The sequence below is a fragment of the Pholis gunnellus genome (genome assembly GCF_910591455.1).
Source record: "Pholis gunnellus genome assembly, chromosome: 9".
In the NCBI taxonomy this organism is placed as follows: Eukaryota; Metazoa; Chordata; class Actinopteri; order Perciformes; family Pholidae; genus Pholis; species Pholis gunnellus.
Window position 1 is genome coordinate 18,943,858 of NC_136535.1, and position 18,747 is coordinate 18,962,604.

General features: G+C 40.8%; 2 protein-coding genes across 2 annotated transcripts in view; one reads left to right on the forward strand and one right to left on the reverse strand.

The window, feature by feature from the left end:
• Positions 1 to 44: 44 nt before the first annotated feature.
• On the reverse strand, positions 45 to 4,677 carry mffa (mitochondrial fission factor a). The gene is made up of 8 exons (XM_079165780.1): positions 4,484 to 4,677; positions 3,574 to 3,791; positions 3,063 to 3,235; positions 2,855 to 2,946; positions 1,871 to 2,035; positions 1,055 to 1,111; positions 750 to 834; positions 45 to 647 (listed from the first exon to the last, which is right to left on the reverse strand). The coding sequence occupies exons 2-8, from the start codon at positions 3,785 to 3,787 to the stop codon at positions 516 to 518; spliced, it is 918 nt and encodes a 305-aa protein (XP_079021906.1). The 5' UTR covers positions 3,788 to 3,791; positions 4,484 to 4,677; the 3' UTR covers positions 45 to 515.
• Positions 4,678 to 5,831: 1,154 nt separating this feature from the next.
• Positions 5,832 to 18,747, forward strand: part of egfem1 (EGF-like and EMI domain containing 1) — a gene marked incomplete at its 5' end in the record, with an annotated part of 50,185 nt that continues 37,269 nt past the window's right edge. The window contains 4 exons of the mRNA XM_079165671.1: positions 5,832 to 5,908; positions 7,286 to 7,420; positions 7,632 to 7,741; positions 7,942 to 8,046. Coding sequence (XP_079021797.1) covers positions 5,832 to 5,908; positions 7,286 to 7,420; positions 7,632 to 7,741; positions 7,942 to 8,046 — 427 coding nt within the window. The remainder of the gene's footprint in view (positions 5,909 to 7,285; positions 7,421 to 7,631; positions 7,742 to 7,941; positions 8,047 to 18,747) is intronic.

Genomic DNA, 18,747 nt, shown 5'->3' on the forward strand with positions numbered 1-18,747 from the left:
TTTACATTTCACCTCATGTATCAAAAAAAGTCAGGGACGACACGTCATATGTATGATTTTAGTAAATTGTAATACATTTCCCAGTTCAAGTCACATAATATTCTTTCCCCAATAAATATTCAACATGTTGCATCTCCACACTGCAGCTCCATTTCCCCCATTTTGGTAAACTATGCTTTACTTTATGTCTGGATGACGTCTATTCAAAACTCTGAGCGACACAGACAAATATTTACAACAAGTCATGCTTAGCGTTGAGCAAGAAGGTTTGTAATAAAAACAAAAACAAAATGACAAACGTGAGACAGGATGAAGTAAAGAGTAAAAAAATAAAACTTTACATGTATTAAATAAACCAAATCAAAAACATAAGCCCCGTGGTCAACCGGCCTTGTACACATGTTACACGGTCTTCCTCCCACAGGGACTAAGTGCAGCGGTTTGCTAACATTTGACACAGAATAAGGGAGAGTACGTTCTTCTGTCACGGTGACGGCAGAAACACAGGACGGGTTTCAACGTCGCAACCACACCCAGGTGTTGACGAGCCAGAAGGCTACAGTGACCGAGTACAGGATCATCTCTCGCTTTGCTCGCTCCTTGTTCTCCTCTTCCAAATGCTGCAGTCTACGGTTCAACTTGATGAGCTAGAGATAAATAACAAAAACAATATGCTTTCTCAGTGACAGAGATTCCACAATTAGCTCTCTTGCAGCAAAATGGCGATAGTGTATTTATTTAGCACGAACCTGACGTCGAAGCGTTGTTGCATCGACCACAGTCATGTCATCAGTCCCCGCATCCAGTGTGGCTTCATATGTTGATAGTGCAAGCCTGGAAGAGAGAACAGTCAGTCTGAGAATCAATTCAACCACAAGAGAGTGTATACGTTAAGGGTTTTTAAGATATATATCGCGAAAGTTTAACAATAGCAACCTAATTTGACCAAGGCTTAATCTTGTTTCTTGACCCGGAAATGAGAATGAAAGGTAGGAAAGGATGAAGGGAAAAGGACAAAGGATCCGAATGAAGGTAGAGTGCCAGGTGAAGTTACCTGGAGTCATGCAGGGGGTTGGTGCTTGAGGCCGACCCCCCTCGCAGGGATGGTTTGCTATAGAGGTTGGGAAAGACAGGGTTGGGAGAAGGGAGAATAAGAGAGATAGAGCAACATGAACTGGTGGCATGCATGCACACACACCTTCCATGTCCTTCGCAAAACTACACTGTTTAGAGTTGTCCTAGAAGCCAACAGGCTAATCCTTCTAAGCACAATGTCTAAATTGACACTTTCATCATCATTAACTTTCTTCCAAAATCAAATCTAAATTGACAAGGCCTAGTACAACTTCAACAAGTGGTTCAACTCCCATCACTACTTCCACCTGACGGTACGTTCAATTCAGCTCCAAACTCTCTACATTTTGATTAATACATGCGGTATTAATATTGTTACTGAATGTTACAAATAGGCATGTAAGGCTTGAATCTACCATACAAAACACTTCTGACCTTCCAACATAACTAAGGGCCAAAACAACATTTAGGGAAACGACACCCCTTCCCGTATGAACAGGAGAAATCAAAGTTAATGAGACGTTGAGGAAGTCAAAACAACTGAAGCGGTCAGTATAGAGTGCTGCAGGGAGGACGTATTTTTGTAGGCCAACTAGGAAGTTAGCATTGCATTGGTTCCCTCGACAAAATGCCAATAGGATTTTTCCAGTGATGGAGGAACCGGAAGTGTAAAAACGCGAACTCATTTCCGGGTTTGAGGACTCATTCCTGCAGCACTCTCTTGCCCTCTCTGACCAAAATCTAGTAAGCCAAGTTTTCATTCAGGCAAAAAACGACCGGATGATTGAGAGGTCACCTGCGAGGGTTCTCGTCCAAGACCTCCAGGACCTGCTGGTAGGCCCGACGTGTAGTGGACTGGAGGAAAGATAAAACACCGCTAGCGCTGTACAGGCTGTGTTCTTCTTCAGTCACGGTGAGAGTGGGGCAAGGGTGGACAGTGGCTGGGGGGGACTGGGTCGCACTGCTCAATGCCCACCATTAAGAGCAGCCAATTCAGTGGACAAGGGAAGAACAAGACAACAGAGGAGAGGGAGGAAGGAGAGGGAGAGAAATAAGGAAAAGCAACTGTCCTCAACTTTACTGACTTTGTAAAAAAATGGCAACTGTGTGAAAGTAAGTAAAAGTAATGTTGCAATAATAGCATTTCACCTGCCAACCACTCACACAGTGAGACACGGTGCTTTACTAACATAGAACACACCAAACCAAAAACAGAAACAGAGATGCGAACGAAAGGCACTGAAAAGGTAATGATCTCACTCAGGACCACCGTCTTGTTCTGGTGGTGACCTTATCAACAGTACCACGACGTCACATGCATTTAGTGATGGGGACATGAAGTGTTTTTTTTTTGCTGCGTAACCTAAACAATAAACGTGACATTGGGCTAAGGCAGGCTAAACCCATGACAGGTCCACAGACCATCGCAGGGCAAATAGTTTATACACTAAATATTAATATTTTCTAACATTTTCTAGTAATACTTCAATTTTTTTTTGTAAATTAGCAAATCAAAACTGATGAGTATGTAAATGTTTAAAATCACGGTGTTAATGGATTAGTTCCAGTGACAGAAACTGCTGCATTAAGTATTGATACTAAAAGCTCCAAAGTTCTTGCAGCAAAGCGGCTTACAGTGACAACAGACAACCAACTACGTCACGAAGACAAAGGGACACAGGAAACACAAGACCCAAAAGAAAGATGCAAGTGCATGCATATAGAAGACAAGATGGAGCTGGTACCAAGCTAATGATGGCTTATCCAGACCAATACTCACGCAGAATCGTTGCGCATCAGCTGACTGCTGTGACGGGCGGCTGCATTCTCACTGGCTGAACGTTCCCGGCGTACTCGTGTTTGGGGCCGCAACTACAAAAAACAATGACAACTGATTTATTCAGGTTATGGTTTAGTGGAAGAAAAGTCTTTGTATTTTATGCAGTGTCCTGGTAAATTGATTTACTATTTATTGCCTCATCGCTCACCACTTCCTCGCTGTCTGGAGCCGCCTGCTGCTCCTCCTCTTCCAGGAAGTCCAGGGGCCGATCACTGAGGGTGAGGACTCTGGGTGGAGTCTTCAGTGATAGTGTTTCTAGTGGTGTTGACTGGATTAGGTCCAGGTCCCTGGGTCTGGGGAACTGGGTGTCATTACTCTCTCCTGATAAAGGAAGGTGTGAGTTAGACATCGATGCATTTTCTACTTCAATTGATTCAAACAATCTACTGAGATTTGAATGCCGTGGTTGAATAATGACTTCTATCTTCACATGTGTTGTGCCTAAAGACTTTTAGTTTCATTTTAGGTCTTAAATATTTCACATGACAAAGTCCTGAGTCACTGATAGTCCAGCTAGTATCTGTCAACAGTCATATCAAAGCCACATACTAGCTATATTACAGTCAGCTGACAAGCACCAATGACGTACAGAGTTTAAAAGTAATAAAAGACAAAAAAACACAGCCCTACATTGACAGAATGCCTAAGAGCATACTGACCTGAAATCACAATTCTCTCTGGGACTTGCATTATGACACTGTGGGGGACTTCCTGAGATCCAAGATTAGGGTCTTCGCGGCCTTGAGGAGCCATTTTGAGCATCTCAGGGATGCGCATTCTCTGGCTGATCCCTTCGGTGTAGTCCAGCTCATACTGGATACGGTTCATCTCCGCCATCTCTCCCATGGGCGAAGGGAATGCGGCCCTGTTCATTTCGCTGCGAGGAATGATTTGTTCAGCAACACAGAAGCTAATTGTTAACCCCGAAAAAAAGGTCACAAAGGGGAGGGAACATGCCAACAGGAGAGATCCATGTGATGGTATTGTTTCAGACCTGTTTAACTCGACATGCAGCACACCTGCTGGCACATCCCATTAAACTACAGTCACTAGATCACAAGACAAACATCTCTTAAATGATCTCCTCAGATAATATTGGTGCAGCTGATGAGCTGTGGGCAAGATTAAGAGAGGGAAATGTTCTCGTGTCACTATCATATGATAACTTGGTGCCTTCTGACTTTGAACACGGACACAACGGGAGGCTATAGGAACCAATTAGACAGCAGTCTTGACTGTATTCAAATAATAGCTTCTACAGCTGCTGCACCCATTAGAGGATAACGTTATATAGTGTATTTAACATGAATGCTAACATAATGCTAATATCAACAATGGTGTATACTATTGTCTAATACTAGTGAAGCTGATACAGTAGCTAGTTATTTGATTAGGCAACCCCTTTAAAACATGAACCAATATTCACAGTAAATAGTAAACTGCTAATGTCTAGCTCTAATATTTAAGTAACTGCTGGGAGACCTAAGTTAAGTCAACACGGTTCTGAGGCTAACGTTGGACAACACATTATCGCCATTTCAAGCTAGCGGGGTAGTTTTGGTTTCTTACCGTTTTGATTGTTGCTACGGATGTCTAACCTTTCCAAATAGGAAGGTAACGTTACTCATTAAATCTTAAAAGGAATTAAACACGTACAAATATAATCAAATTGGTACAGTTAAGTGCAAGTATTACACATTATATAGCTGTCATGCATCTCCAGTGTTGATACGCGAGAGGCGCCTCCTCTCTTCTTCCGCTGCCTGCCCTCTAAACGGGAAGTACCAAATCTCAGGCGGAAGTGACGTCGCTACACCAATATGCAATTCTCAACAGTTCTTTTACTATAAATGCGTTGTATGTATTTACATTTTTCATCATGCCTGATTTTATATATGTTTTAATGTATTATTGTTATTGTTACTTATACTATATATTTGTTTTGTGTACTTCCTTTTGCTTCGGTGAGACTTGAGTGGTATCAATACAATTAGTCTTAATCTAATCTAATATTTCATGTAGAATGCATATCATAAACTAATTATGCATGTTGAATATGTATTGATTTATACATATATGCAATATAACACATTTAAAAATACGAAAATCATGTCCAATCCTGTCCTCAGATCTCTTTTGTCACTGTGGTATGCGCCTATTGGAAAGCATTACACTCAAAGGTGATACTTATATTTTCGCAATACTGTGATGCCCCTCCCACTGTCTTGGAAGCTGTTTTGGCAAACCTTAGTAGTCAATTGTCTGACATGGGACGGTTGTCAGCCGAGGGTCACCTTTTCCTTTGCATTTGCATTTTGCATTTGCACCTTTAACTCCACAGCACATATGCCACACATCCATGCTCTCCTTTCATCACTCTACCCACTCAATTTGTTGGTTTTGTTAACCTTAGTTTGATACATTATATTTGTTTTTCAGTAAATTGCTTGCTTTGACTTTATTATTTTATTATTTGAACCAGTTTACCCACAATGCCACATTCACTCCCATTTTCATAAAAATAATTTCTAAATACGAGATGTTCACCTAACTTTCGCGTCATGTATTTATTCTAGGGATCGTATAACAACATGTCTGGGTGTGTTAACGGTGAATGCACAGGTCAATGTCATCAGTTTTTTGTTTTTGGAGGTGGCCCCTCAGTGACTGTGGGTGTTGCGTTTACTTGGAGCCATTCAAAGGCTGCGATTGATATGAGACAAGTCGTCCCTCTGCTTCACCAGTGAACGGGAAACTACGTCTGGATCTCGGGAAATATATTTAAAAAAAAACAAAACATCAGCTTGAGTCATGTCTTAAGGAGGACTTCCATAAATGTCAGGATGCTCTTCATTTGACGGACACAGAGGCTGCGCCGATTGAGAACTTCTCTCCGTGTCTGTAACTGGCTGAAACTATGTTCCCAGATATTTTGTGTGTGCTATTATTCAGCACTATGCACATCGCATCATCTTTGGAGCTGCAACTTGGCATGTAAGTAACGCTTTTTGATTTATATAATTCCCAGTTTTTAAATTGACTTGCACTTAACTTGTATTGAACGGTCAGGTGAGTGAGAGTTTTACGCATTATTGCTTTAAAATAAGACGGAAGCAACGCGTCATAGCCTGCTTTTTTCCTTTTATTTCATTTGACAAAGACAGTTCTATACATTGTCCACGTTTTGCTAATTATTTAACTTGTCTGTAATTCTGTTACTTTATACTTTACTCTCCTCGATGCCCACTAGGCGTCGCTCTTTCAGGTCCCCTATGAGGATCGATATGTGTCATTTGTAACGTGTTTCTGCAAAATAACTTCCAATGGGTTGTGATTTTTCTTTGTAGTGCTCTAACAGAGGTTTCCCAATTTAAGTAGACTGTGCTAGACATGATTAAAATAATCGTTTTCATTACAGGAGAAACAAAAGGCTTCCTCTAATTAACTTCAGGCTGCTGTCTGTGTATTGAAGCCAGATGGTTTGTGGAGGAGGACATCTCCTGATAGTTTAGGATACCTGCACTGACAATGCAGTCGGATGAAGTCTGCTTCTGACTGAGTGCTGTACAGTACAAACCTCTGTGCTGCGTAATGCACTTGCACACATCAGTGGGCTACATGCATTCAGGCACATGAACATGCAAACAATTCTGGAGGAAATTGATTTCCTGTGGAAGTTAATTGGTTGTTTATGGGGTGCTGTGGGTCCTGTAGGCTGTTCTTTTTTTTCTGGACCTTAATCAAGCACATTGCACAAAACAGGAAGCTGTATAATTGTTTGACAAACAATGTGTCTATGATGAGCTGAAGTCCATGCAACTGAACATGTGTAGAACATGTGGGGGTTCATGTTTGTTGGCACACATAGCTCTGCAGCAGGCCCACACCAACATTGGAAGCTTTACAGCCCACCTCTAAACTCAGTCAACTTGTACCCACCTCAAAATATATACAGTATAAAACAATGGAAAATGAAGTAGCCTTATCTCACATGCTGCTTTTGAACTTTACAACACTATATCATGTTCTTTTCTTTCTTCAATTATAAGTCTAACACAATTTGAATTACATCTGTCCACCTTATTGTGGTTTGCATTACACTCAAAGGCATTAAATACATTTTCACAATATTGTGACGCCCCTCCCACTGTTTTGGAGGCTGTTTTGGCAAACCTTAGCAGTCAATTGTCCGACATGGGACGGTTGTCAGCCGAGGGTCACCTTTTGCTTTTGCACCTTTACCTCCACAGCACATGCTCTGATGTCATTGCTTAACCTTAGTTTAATTAATTATATTTGTTTTAAGTAAATCGGTTGCTTGGACTTGGTCACATTACTTGAACCCGTTTGTCAATGCTTTTCCATGCACAGGCCAAATGTTTGTGCTGACCATGAGATGTCCATGCTGGGGGCCCGTCAGCCTTGTGTTCAGGTCTTTTCCCGCATGGTTAAGGTGTGGAAGCAGGGCTGCACCAACCACAGATGGTGTATGAACTATGAGAGAAGGTGAGAGCAAACATACTTTTTCAAACACACAAACACTTTGTTGGTGATCTTTGCTATTCCATGAAGCCATCTCACTCATCAGCAAATCTGGAGTGGACTAAGTCTTGATGGAGTGTTTTACACTTACACATTACCTAATAAATAGTTAATATAAACATATATTGTAACTTCCAGAAAATCCTGTGACTATAACAGAACTTCTCTTTTTCAGGACAGCTTACTACACAGTGTACCGGCAGGTGTACAGCGCGGATTTGCACACAGTTTATAAGTGCTGCCCTGGCTGGACTCAGGAGGGTGAAGAGATGGGCTGTCTGCATAGTAAGTAATAGCATTATAAACATGCTGCATGTATCACATAGGGCTAGTTTTGATATTGCTATGAAGCAGTTGTGTATTCATCAATTTTATATTCAGTACAGTAATTGAACTGGAAATACGAGGCTGGAATGTAGCTGACCAGAGAGATCTCCATCATCCATACATGGATACATTGTATATGATATGTGGTATATCCGCAGGGGCTTGTGGCGTCAACACATGTTTCAATGGAGGCCAATGTGCAAAGACCGAAGACCGGATATGTCAATGTCCACTGGGCTTCAAAGGGACGCGATGCCAATACGGTGAGTTAATTCATACTTAATTATAAACCTTCATACTCCACTCCTCGCATTGCAGCCGTTCTTAGTAGTAACAAGCTGAGTGCAGCTTTGTGAGAGCATGAACTGACTTACATCCTCATAGGACAACATGTTGTTAAAGCTTTAATAGGCCCAGTTCAGACCTTATGCTTTCACTTTGCAAAAGCAGAATGAGCCTGTAGTGTTGCCGTGATTGGATGAGGCTGCTCTGTGGGGTCTCTGGGTAGTTAAAGGTAGAAGAAGTGCTTTCTGGGAGAAATGGTTTCCTTTGAAGGCTAGAGCCTGGAGTGCTGTGGCTAACCCAGCTGAGCCTCCACTCTATAAAAATGGTATGCTAATGACAGTATATGCGGTTCTGGTTTAGTATGTTTAAAAAATGTAAAAGGTTAGATCGCATTTTGTCACACATGATAGCAATAATTCAATTTATGAAGAGTTACCCAATGTTTCTTTACTGCATTGGATTTCTCAAATTAGTTTTATTGTCATTATAAGCTACTTAAAGGGATTGTTTTGAGAATAGGGAAATACACTTATTGACATTCAGGTGGAGAGTTAGTTAAAGATTGGTACGACTCATATCTGTACAGTAAATGAGGCCAAAGCCAGCAGCTGGTTAGCTTATCTTAGCATAAAGACAGGAAACAGGAGGAAACAGCTAGCCTGGCTCTTCCGAACAGTAGCGAAATCCACCTACCAGCAGCTCTAAAGCTAACTAATTAACACTGTGTAGCTCAATGACAATTTGCTGTTTTACGAGGGGCTATGTGCCAGACTGTTTCTTGCCTGGAAGCAGTGTCCTGGAGTCTCCATTAGTTGACTGGCAACTGCTAAGAGGATGAGAACAAAAATTACAGGACATTTCTGTGTTGAAGAATCTGAGGACATCAATGAGGACAGAAAAACAATTTGTACATTATTGCCCCATAACCTCAGGCTTCTAAATTTGCTCATTTTACTAACTGAACGGCCTTGACCCTCAGAGAGGGAACCTTGTGTCTGTCCTCATTAAAAGGCAAACACTTCCAGAAAGTTTCCACAAAACCCGATGATCCCTCTACTCTCTGAGCATTATCTCGTCACCGTCACGTCTGCTCTTTCCACTGTCCAAACCCCTGCGGTCTACGTCCACACGCAAACAGGAGGATGGTTGTTAATGTTTCGGAAGAGTCCCGCTGAGACAGAATGGTGACCAGAGGATTTTTGGTTCCAACCCCCCACATGCTTACAAACACACACACCCACTGGAGAGGGTCTCCTGTTTGATTCCTTCTCTTTCCTAGAAGAAAGGACCTGCCTGCCAGGGGTGTTAAGCAGTTCTTCCTCTTTCACAGGAACGTGTTGTTGTTTGTCAAAGGCAGCTCTCCATTGCGTTTGTTTTGACATGGGCTCTTTGGTTTTCACACATCGGAGTGGCAAATAGGGAACAGATTGAGATATTTGATCCAATCAGAATTCCTCTCTCTTCTTTTTTTAAACATTCCGTGCTCCGAAGTCACACCGCTCTTCTCTTTTTGTGAAACGTTTTTCCTTATCACGTCTCTCGAGACAGATTCATCCTCACTCTGCCATAATCATTATACGAGGAGAGAGTCAGTCAAGCTCCTGTGTTCAGCTCGGTTCCTTCACTGAACCTCTGCTTTATGCGGAGACATGCACTAATAATCCTGTGTTGCAGGCTTCAGTGTTAAGGTATTTTTTGCTGTATTTGCTCATCATAAACAATATATATAAAAGGGCCATTTCCAAAAACCTTGATTTACTCCTCGATGGACAAAATTACCAGCAGGATCTGCTGTGAGTACTGTGGATATAGCCACATTCCAGCGTAACATAATTACCAAGAGAGACTGCAACTCATAGCTCAAGCAGGGAACCTGGATAGCTGCGTGTACACACTGAGCCACCAGGGTTTCACCAGGGAATCCTTTTCTTTATTAGATTTGCGTCGTGAGCTTTAACATTCCACAGTGACAGACTTATTACTGTCCTCTCTGTGATTCATGCACGATAGAGAAGAAGCAGATACAGTAGAGAGGCAGGAATGTTGACCTCTCTATATTTGTCCTAAAGCAAACTGGACTTGATGTTTGGTCATGAAGATGATTCTCAAGGCTTCATCAGATGTATTATGGTGTTTCCTGCATTTGCCCGTTGAGCATGCAAGAGCATCTCTTTCTGTCTCTCTGTCTGTTGTCTGCCTCGTCTGGTTGATTTTCTGAATGTGAAGGATGCTGCTCATAGGGACAATTCCGTAGAGAATTTGCAGTGGACTCAGTTCACCGTTGTGTCTTTCAGCTCACTGTTTTCGTTCATTCCCAAAGCTCCCATCAACCATGGTGTCTATTCTCACCAGGCAGATAAAAGCTCTACAACCTGCTGTAGACTACCCAGCTCTTTATCACATAAAAAAAAGGAGAGCTAATAGCTGGTGAACATAGTGGAGACAGTTGATGGAGACTAAAGCTAAAGTAAAAAAAGTGAATATTGGACGAACATTTGACAGATGGACAGAAACGTGATTCCAAATCAATACCAATATTTCTCTGTAACATCTGGAAGTATAAATGGGCAACTGCTTGCAGAGAGTTTGTCATATGAACTTAAAGGTGATAATATATCAATGTTTGACTAACAGCTGATGTCCGATGCCCCCAAGTGGCCAAAAACTCATTTACTACCAGTTCAAGGAATGTGTTTCTTTCTGAGGCAGATGTGACATGATGCTCGGCCTAAACTGCAATTAAGGACATGAAATGCGTTTGTTACTGGGAACATAACATTTTTGGGGATCACTGTGTGGCAGATGATCACTCACTATCACAATCAACACTTATGGGGCTTCAGATGCTAGAACAATCATAAATAAGGATGAAGGATGAGAGGGGTTGCTGCAGATTCAAAATATCAGCCTCGCCCTCTCAGCACAATTTACTCCAGCTTGACTTCAGTAGAAGGAGAGTGTGCACCGAGAGATGTGTTAAAGAAAAGTCTGGTTCTGGTAATATTTCGAGCGGCAATCCGTGCTCTGCTCCCCCTCCCTTCTTTTCAGCACTCATTGTCGATTGGCTTCTTGAACGTTGCTCTCTTTGGTATCGCTGCCAAATTGTGGTGGTAGAGCCCATTATGTGTTGTGGAGGCCCGACCGTCCACCTGCTTCCAATCTCTGATATGAGACAGAAGGCACCCACTATGGAAATGTATGTCAGCCGCTGACACCAAGGCCATGGTGTTGACACTGCAAGGTAATAAACAGCCTGGACACAGCCCAAGCATGTGGCGAGACACTGGAGCCTGCTCTGTAATAGTTGCATTTACTCCTGCTTGTGAATGCCACTCTGTCTCACTCTATTAAGACTTGGATTAGGCTTTGCTTTGGTTAAATGGATGCATAGGTCTGCATGAAATTAAGAGAGCGCAGGCACATAACAGTGTGAAGACAGAAACCATCTGGTCCTCACTAAAAAAAAAAGCCTGGCTGTTTTCAGAGTACCTTACAGTACAATGATTATGGACATTTCCTAAGACTGGATCCTGTTGTACTGGAGGTTTTAGCTATGTAATGAGACGACGAAGAACGTAGGCAGATATTGGGGGAAAGTAGAAGTATTAGATACTAGAAGTAACTACATAATTCTAATACTATTTTTACTTTTGGGGAAATATGTGGAACACGACTTTACCTTTCTCTTTCGAACATGCACACACACATACACACACACATCATTTTAGAAATTATCTTTAGCAATAAAAACTCTATGGACAGTGTTATCACCAAGTGTTCACTCAGGGGAACACTGCAGAAAGCTTTACGGTTGAAATATAAATCACATTTTCTCACATGGGAATCGTCTTTCTTCATATGAACTTGAGCGTTTAATCCCCAGGACCTTGGACTGTCTCCCATGCACGCTTGGTTTCCTTCCCAATTAGATTAAACACACCTGTCTTTGTGTATGTCCATATATGTAAACCTCTGCACAGATGCCTATATATATATGTGTATGAAGTTGTGCTTATTTGTGTGCCAATGTGATAGAGAGTTGCAGAGAGTAGCATTCATTGGTTGCTGGAATCTTTGGGGAGAAATGACAATATGTGTTTGCTTCTTTTGGATAAATTATTGAACGTATGTCCTTCTTGAAAGTTGCCTGCATTAAACTCAACATGTAATGCTTTTAATACAACAGCAGCCATCTGTGACCGTATCACAGTTTATAGTAGACTGAGATGTGGTAAGGACTCAGGGGTGGCCACATGGAGAGTGAGGGGCTCCTTGTACAGACTCGCTAGTGGGCAGAGGTGGAGAGAAGGAGGTGATTAAAAATACATGGGGAAAAAGATGCTGACTCACAGCTCTACATTTTAAATCCTCGGGGCATTCCTGCTCATGTTCCTTTGTGTTATGTTTGTGTTCCTGTGAAGAATAACATGCTCTAAACACTACAACATCTCCCTCGTGCTGAAGAAAATACTTGCCATTTGTATGCTTTTGTTTCTAGTTTAAAAGTAATCAAATTTGGGTTTCCTTTATTAAATTTCTCTTGATTCTCTGAAAAAAGACATGTGCTTTTGAACATGGCTCAAACATATTTGCATTTTGGTAAAACTCTGGGAAAAAACATCTAGTAATATCCTCCTATATGAATTCTCAGCCAGTGTTTGAGCCCATCTATCTCGCTGCTTTCACACGCCTGCAGTAACATCATACATCCCTGCAAGTGACTCTATTGGAGAGAGGGACAATCTGCCCTGTATTAATTTTACTGCTATGGTTGCTCCTGCACTGAACTTTGGAGCCTGTGAAAGAATTCAAAATGGAAAGAAACCATATTTTCTTTCATTATTTTTCCTTTCTGGAAGTAATTAAACTCAAAGATGCAGTCAAGATTTTCTTTTTTACAGCACACAAAATGAATACATCTAGAGATCCATTTTGGTGCCAAATAAGGTATAAAAAACAGGATGTGAAAGATGATGTCCCTGTAACTCCTGTGGTTGTTCTCACAACTTCAGGGAACAATGATGTCTTTTACAGGTCTGGAATGATCCTTCCACCGTAAGTCAACTAACATACCATGCATAGAGTTTATCCCCTCTTCCAGTCTTTCCATTCAGTTAGTTCCACTGCAGGGTCCAGGTCTATTATAAGCATCTTTTGATTCGTGAGTAAGATGAGCCAATTAAACATCTATTTTCCTCAGTATTTCTCTGGCTGTTAGACAAAGGGGCACATTTATGGGATTGTTATTGTTCCAGGCTAAATCATTGTCAGCAAATTGAGGTGAGGATATAATCTTGTTTGCAATAACATGTATGCACCAAACTATCTTGATCTTAACACTGTTTAATCTTAGACACTGGACACTAATCTAAAGGCAGTTAACAGATTAAAGGTTAAAAATTGAGTCAAAAGTGTGCAGCAGATTGTGTTTTGAATTAAAATATGATGGGGACCATATGAATGTAATGATGGCAGGCCTTATTCTTAGTTTTGGTCTTTTTTCAAAGATTTCTTTGACTAAAATGTCGTTGCTATAGCTGCTGTTGCACTGAAGCTCTTGATGTGTGCATGTCATGATGATCTTTATTTGCATAAAGAACTGCAGCACAGACCTTATGATTACCTCTGACAGGTCGGTCTTTGCTTTGGCTAGCAGCTCTCCCGTTCTGTTTATTAGAGGTCACTGAAAAGGTTCAGTGAAAACTGTATTAACACTGTAAGCCTTCAGAGAGGAACAGATCCCTTTAAAGTTGGCTGGACTGGTGTAATATGAACTTAATCATAGAACAATCAGCACTTTTTTCCTCAGACATTTTCTTTGGACACCCAGAACTGCACATGAGCAAATACATTGTGAAGATGGCAATCGTTTATGGTAATGATCATGGTAATGATCATGGTCTTAAAAGCTGCTGCAGCTTCTGGCGGAATATATCAAACCTACCAGTAATGGACACAAGCCTTACTGAATCACCAGAGCCCATATTTGAGTGTTAGTTAGGAAATGGACATGGAAAAATAAAAAGAGTATTTTAAGGCCAAGGCTTGTTTTGAGGACCATTTGCCAATGCTGAAAGGTTGACATATTTTTTAGTACAAACATTTCCTCTGGAAGGCCAGGTGGCTTATTGTTTCAACCAAGAAGAAAGAAGGACATTTTTCCACATGCAATGTTAGCCACAGCTGTTCCACTTTCAGTATCATTATTATTTTCATTATTAACAAGAAGCTGAACACTAAAGCTTTGTGATGGACAGTGTATCCACCACACAGTCAGGTTGAGGCTGTCCAGGGTACAGGATGTGGATGTGTCATAACTCTGTGGATAACAAAGCAGTTGAACAGTAACATTTTGTGGGACTCTTCCTTGAGATAAACATAGGTCTGTCTGAAAAACAACATGATGGCAGGATTCACTTGTCATTTGCTGCTTTCTTTAAGCCCTGTGTACCTCGCCTTCCCGATTTCATTCCTCAAGTCTGCCATTATCTGTGTGGATGTAGGAATCATCTGCCAAGACACAGGCTTGGAGTTTGCATGGCTGGCAGGAGGACAGACTGGGCAATGCAAGTGCTACATGCTTAGAATAGCTATCAGAGGAAGAAGCTCATTAAAGCCCTAATGGCTGCCATATGTCAGCGAAGTTCTCACACACTAAACAAGCACACCCTCATCTCTCCAAATGCATCAAGGCGCCATTGTTTACCAGGTTAATGATGAGCGGGTTAGAGCTAATGGTCTGTGTGATTGAACATGTGCTCCCACAGCTCGCTGTGAGATTCCTACAGCAGCAGTGGAGGAAGCTCAGATTAAAGGATCTTACTTGAATTTGTCCTTGCCCATGTAGTGTTAGCATTAGGGAACAAGGGAGGTCACTGGTAGGGATCGATCTTCCTCACTAAAATACACTGATAATGACATTTGAGCAAGACTCAGCAGGAAAGAAAATCTAAACTTCTTTTGACTTTCATCATGTCAGTATAACCGTGGACCCATAGTGCAGCTGGTTGGCTACCGAAAAAGGGAGTGAATATGATTACTTTTCAATAGTTTGCTCTTTTTGGAATACAATGCGTTTCCTCTTTGTTGTTTTGTAGAAGGCTTTCATTTTGGGCTGAATTATTGCTTTAGCAGGCACCTTCAGTATGCATTAGGGGAACTGGTTAATGGTCAAATTTACGACACTGGCAAACAGCATTGAAGCTGAGTGCATGTTTTACAAGATGTTTCTCAGAATTTATTTAAATGTTGATTCATGGTTAACTTTACAGTCATGGATTAAGTCTATTCCAAGATTGAAATCTTGGAATCTTTTTTACAGAACAATCTTTCTAAGCGCAAAAAAACCCAACCCTTGCCTATAATGGTTGCTGTGAAATGCCAAGAAGTCCCATTACCTGCTGAACATAAGGTATTTAAATCTTCAGCCACGTTTCATCCTTTCTGTGAAACACATTTTCTATCCTATCTACCAGTGAACCGAACAGGATGGCTTTTCCAGATGTAGAAGTTGACAGATGCTTTCATGGAGACAGAGGGCAAAAAGTTTGACTATAAGGGCAGGTCTCGGTGCTCTTTCAGAACACATTTGATCATTAATAACTTAAATCTGGTCGGATCAACTCTCATGGCGACTAAACAGGTTCTCAAAACTCAAGAATGTGATTAATAACAGTGCAGACTCATTTGAATACCACAGTGTGCAAACCTCTCGTGTCTACAGGAAGTCACGTTGTTCACCGTTATTTATCAGTTTACGGAGTTTGCAGTTCATTGTACTATTATACATTTTCCAAACTAAAGAATATACCACGGTGTGGTGATCACTGCAGTTCTGTCTAGAATCGATGACTCAAAATCTCCATCTGTAATTAAGTTATCATGTCAAGTGATGCTTGTACTTCAGTTGATGGGCTAAGTGTGCAACCTGTATCCAATGCTTTAAAATGTCTGCTTACAAAAACAGAACAGCACCCAGCTGTCGACATTCAACTCATTTGTTTCGGAAACAATTTAGATCTTATGAACGCTATATAAAGACACAAGATAAGAAATACGTACTCAGCAAGTAGTAAAACTGTGTCCCATCTGATTCAAGCGTGAACTATACAGTCTCTGAAAATCCCCATTATTTTAGGGCATGAATTCTACGTTGAAGGAACAAATGGAAAACATATGAGCTGCTGGGGCGAGGAGCTACAAGCATGCGTCCATGTGGTCCAACATGTACACGATAGACATGGACACTGAGGTGAGAAGAGAGTGATAAAACACATGCAGCTTTCACAAAGCAATTTCCCATCTTGATCAAAAATGGAATCAAACACTAGCTCTATGTTTCTTTACTCTATTATTCTGTGCTTGAATGAGGACCCAGTGACCACTGGTATTCTTCCTCAGTGTTGAAGGCCTTGATTGATTGTATCCCTTTCTCAAGCTAGCTGTCCATGTCATTCAATGCAACATCTTGAACACAATCCCACCTTTGTCTCGTCTTTATTTACTACTGAGCTGATTGTTGAAGCTCACTTTCCTCTCTGTGACAGGTTCCTTAAAGCTCCTCTGCTGTCTATGAACAACCTTTGACCTTTGGTCTAGTTCACAGGATCTTGTGTTTTTTTCCACAGCCCTTGATGGACCTTTCTTTCCTCTGCTAAAAAAAGTTTAAAGTCACAAACTTTCTGTCACAGTAGCCACCTAATGTCTCAAGATAAGACAAAAAATGTATCTGATGTTATTGGTATAAATATGAGTTTATAGATATAAACATTGTTGAAGTTATATGATGAACGCATACAAAAATTAATAAGTAAAAGTAGCGCGGTAAATGTATCCAAATGTCAAGAAGTGAAAGTAATGAATTTTCTCTAAAAAATTAATTATAAACCCAAAAAAACTGCACAAATTGTAATGTCAACCTCATGGTGGCACTAAAGCACCAACGTGTTGACAGTATTCATGATAAATGTTTGTACCAAATTACTACATTTTACTACCCTAACATTTTACCCCAAACCTCCCAAGATCCACCCACCTCTGTGGTGGTGTTAGAGGAAAAGTCATGGGATTGCCAAAGTCATTAGGATATTTCCTCTGGGAAATTCCTCAATAAAAACTGGATGGTTTACCATGAAAGCACAGCTATGGTAAACCATCCAGTTTTTATTGAGAAATTTTAATGTGGAATCTGAAAAGTGGTGGACTGACTGGCAAACCAACACTGCCATCCCCAAATGACCCACATTCATATTACAGTTACATGAGAGACATGAGAGGTACGCTGAACTGAGAGCACTGGTTGATTAAATATTTAGACACATTGAACCTTTTGCGTGCCACTTAGTGCTCCCCAAGACAATTACAAAGACAAAAAAAGAGTAAATGCACACATCACAGCAATGCAGCTGCAGCAATGTAATACTTCTAGTTCTAGTTGTACAGAGCCAATGAATAATAAATAATCATAATAAAAAAATCTGTTCTGTTGCCCTGAATTTTCATCTTGCAGATTAAAATAATTAATGCATCACTAGCCAGAAAAAGAACTGATTGCATAAAGGAAATGAGAGATGGGAGTGAGCCTATCAAATCATCAGGTGGAACATCTCTGCTTTAAAATATTACAGCCAAACCACACTGATTTTACAGTCTTATTAGCTGGCTCTGCTGCAAAAATGCATGTTTCCTGTTACATTATCATATGTACCCCTTTGGTTTATTTGAAGAGTGGATGGTGCAGTATCAAATATCTCATCTACTTATACTAATGTGGCATTTTCCGTTGAATAAAAAAGCTTGCAAAATCAATTTGTTGAGGCGTAGATTTTCAGAGATGAGCATTGCAGACTTTCTTCTTAAACATAGACACGTTGTTTGGTAAGTTGCATTCCTTTTCTGTGACCATTTGTTACAATAGAAATGTGGGAATAGAGACTTAAAAAAAATGTAGGAAATACAAATCATTCCTGCCAGAGACTCAATTTCCATCTAGTGAGGAAGAAACTGTAAATCACTTCAGATTTGAGTATAACTTCCGACCACTGAGGACTGAGATCCAAGCCCTCCACATTTATTGAACAGCTTTGAGATACATGCCATGCAGCTGAGGCCTGCTAATTCAGTTATTGATCTGGACTTTCTTTGCCTCATGTTTTTAACATCAGGGAAGGAATGGACACATGGTTGAAGTTTTGTTGATTCATTTTAGGTCAAAGTACTTCAAATAGTACTTTTTTCAGGAAGCGCGTTGGTCCTTGGAGAAATTGAACAGGGGAGGTACTGTACTGTAGAGGATAAGTAATGTCAATAACACCTAATGAGAAAAGCAGGGATTGGGACTCGGTGGCCGATGTTTGTCTGTGGAGAACACAAGAAGATTCAAGCAGATGTCTGTAACTTGATGGGAAACCATTATCACCACCATTCCACCACTATCAGGAGACCAACATTTTCCATTTGTTTCTCAACTATGAATTTGAAAGATATGATAGTGTTACGAAGCTGATTGCAAGAAATCATTTTCAAAAGATGGCACAAAAAAACTCTGTCAGAGAAAAAAGTGATTTAAAAAGTGTTGGAGAAAGAAGGAGTGTACAATACTTTCATACAGTCTCTCATACAGATGTGCTTCCAAAATGTATAGAAGAATGACTCTGTGCTGAGGTAAGTGTTGTGTGTCA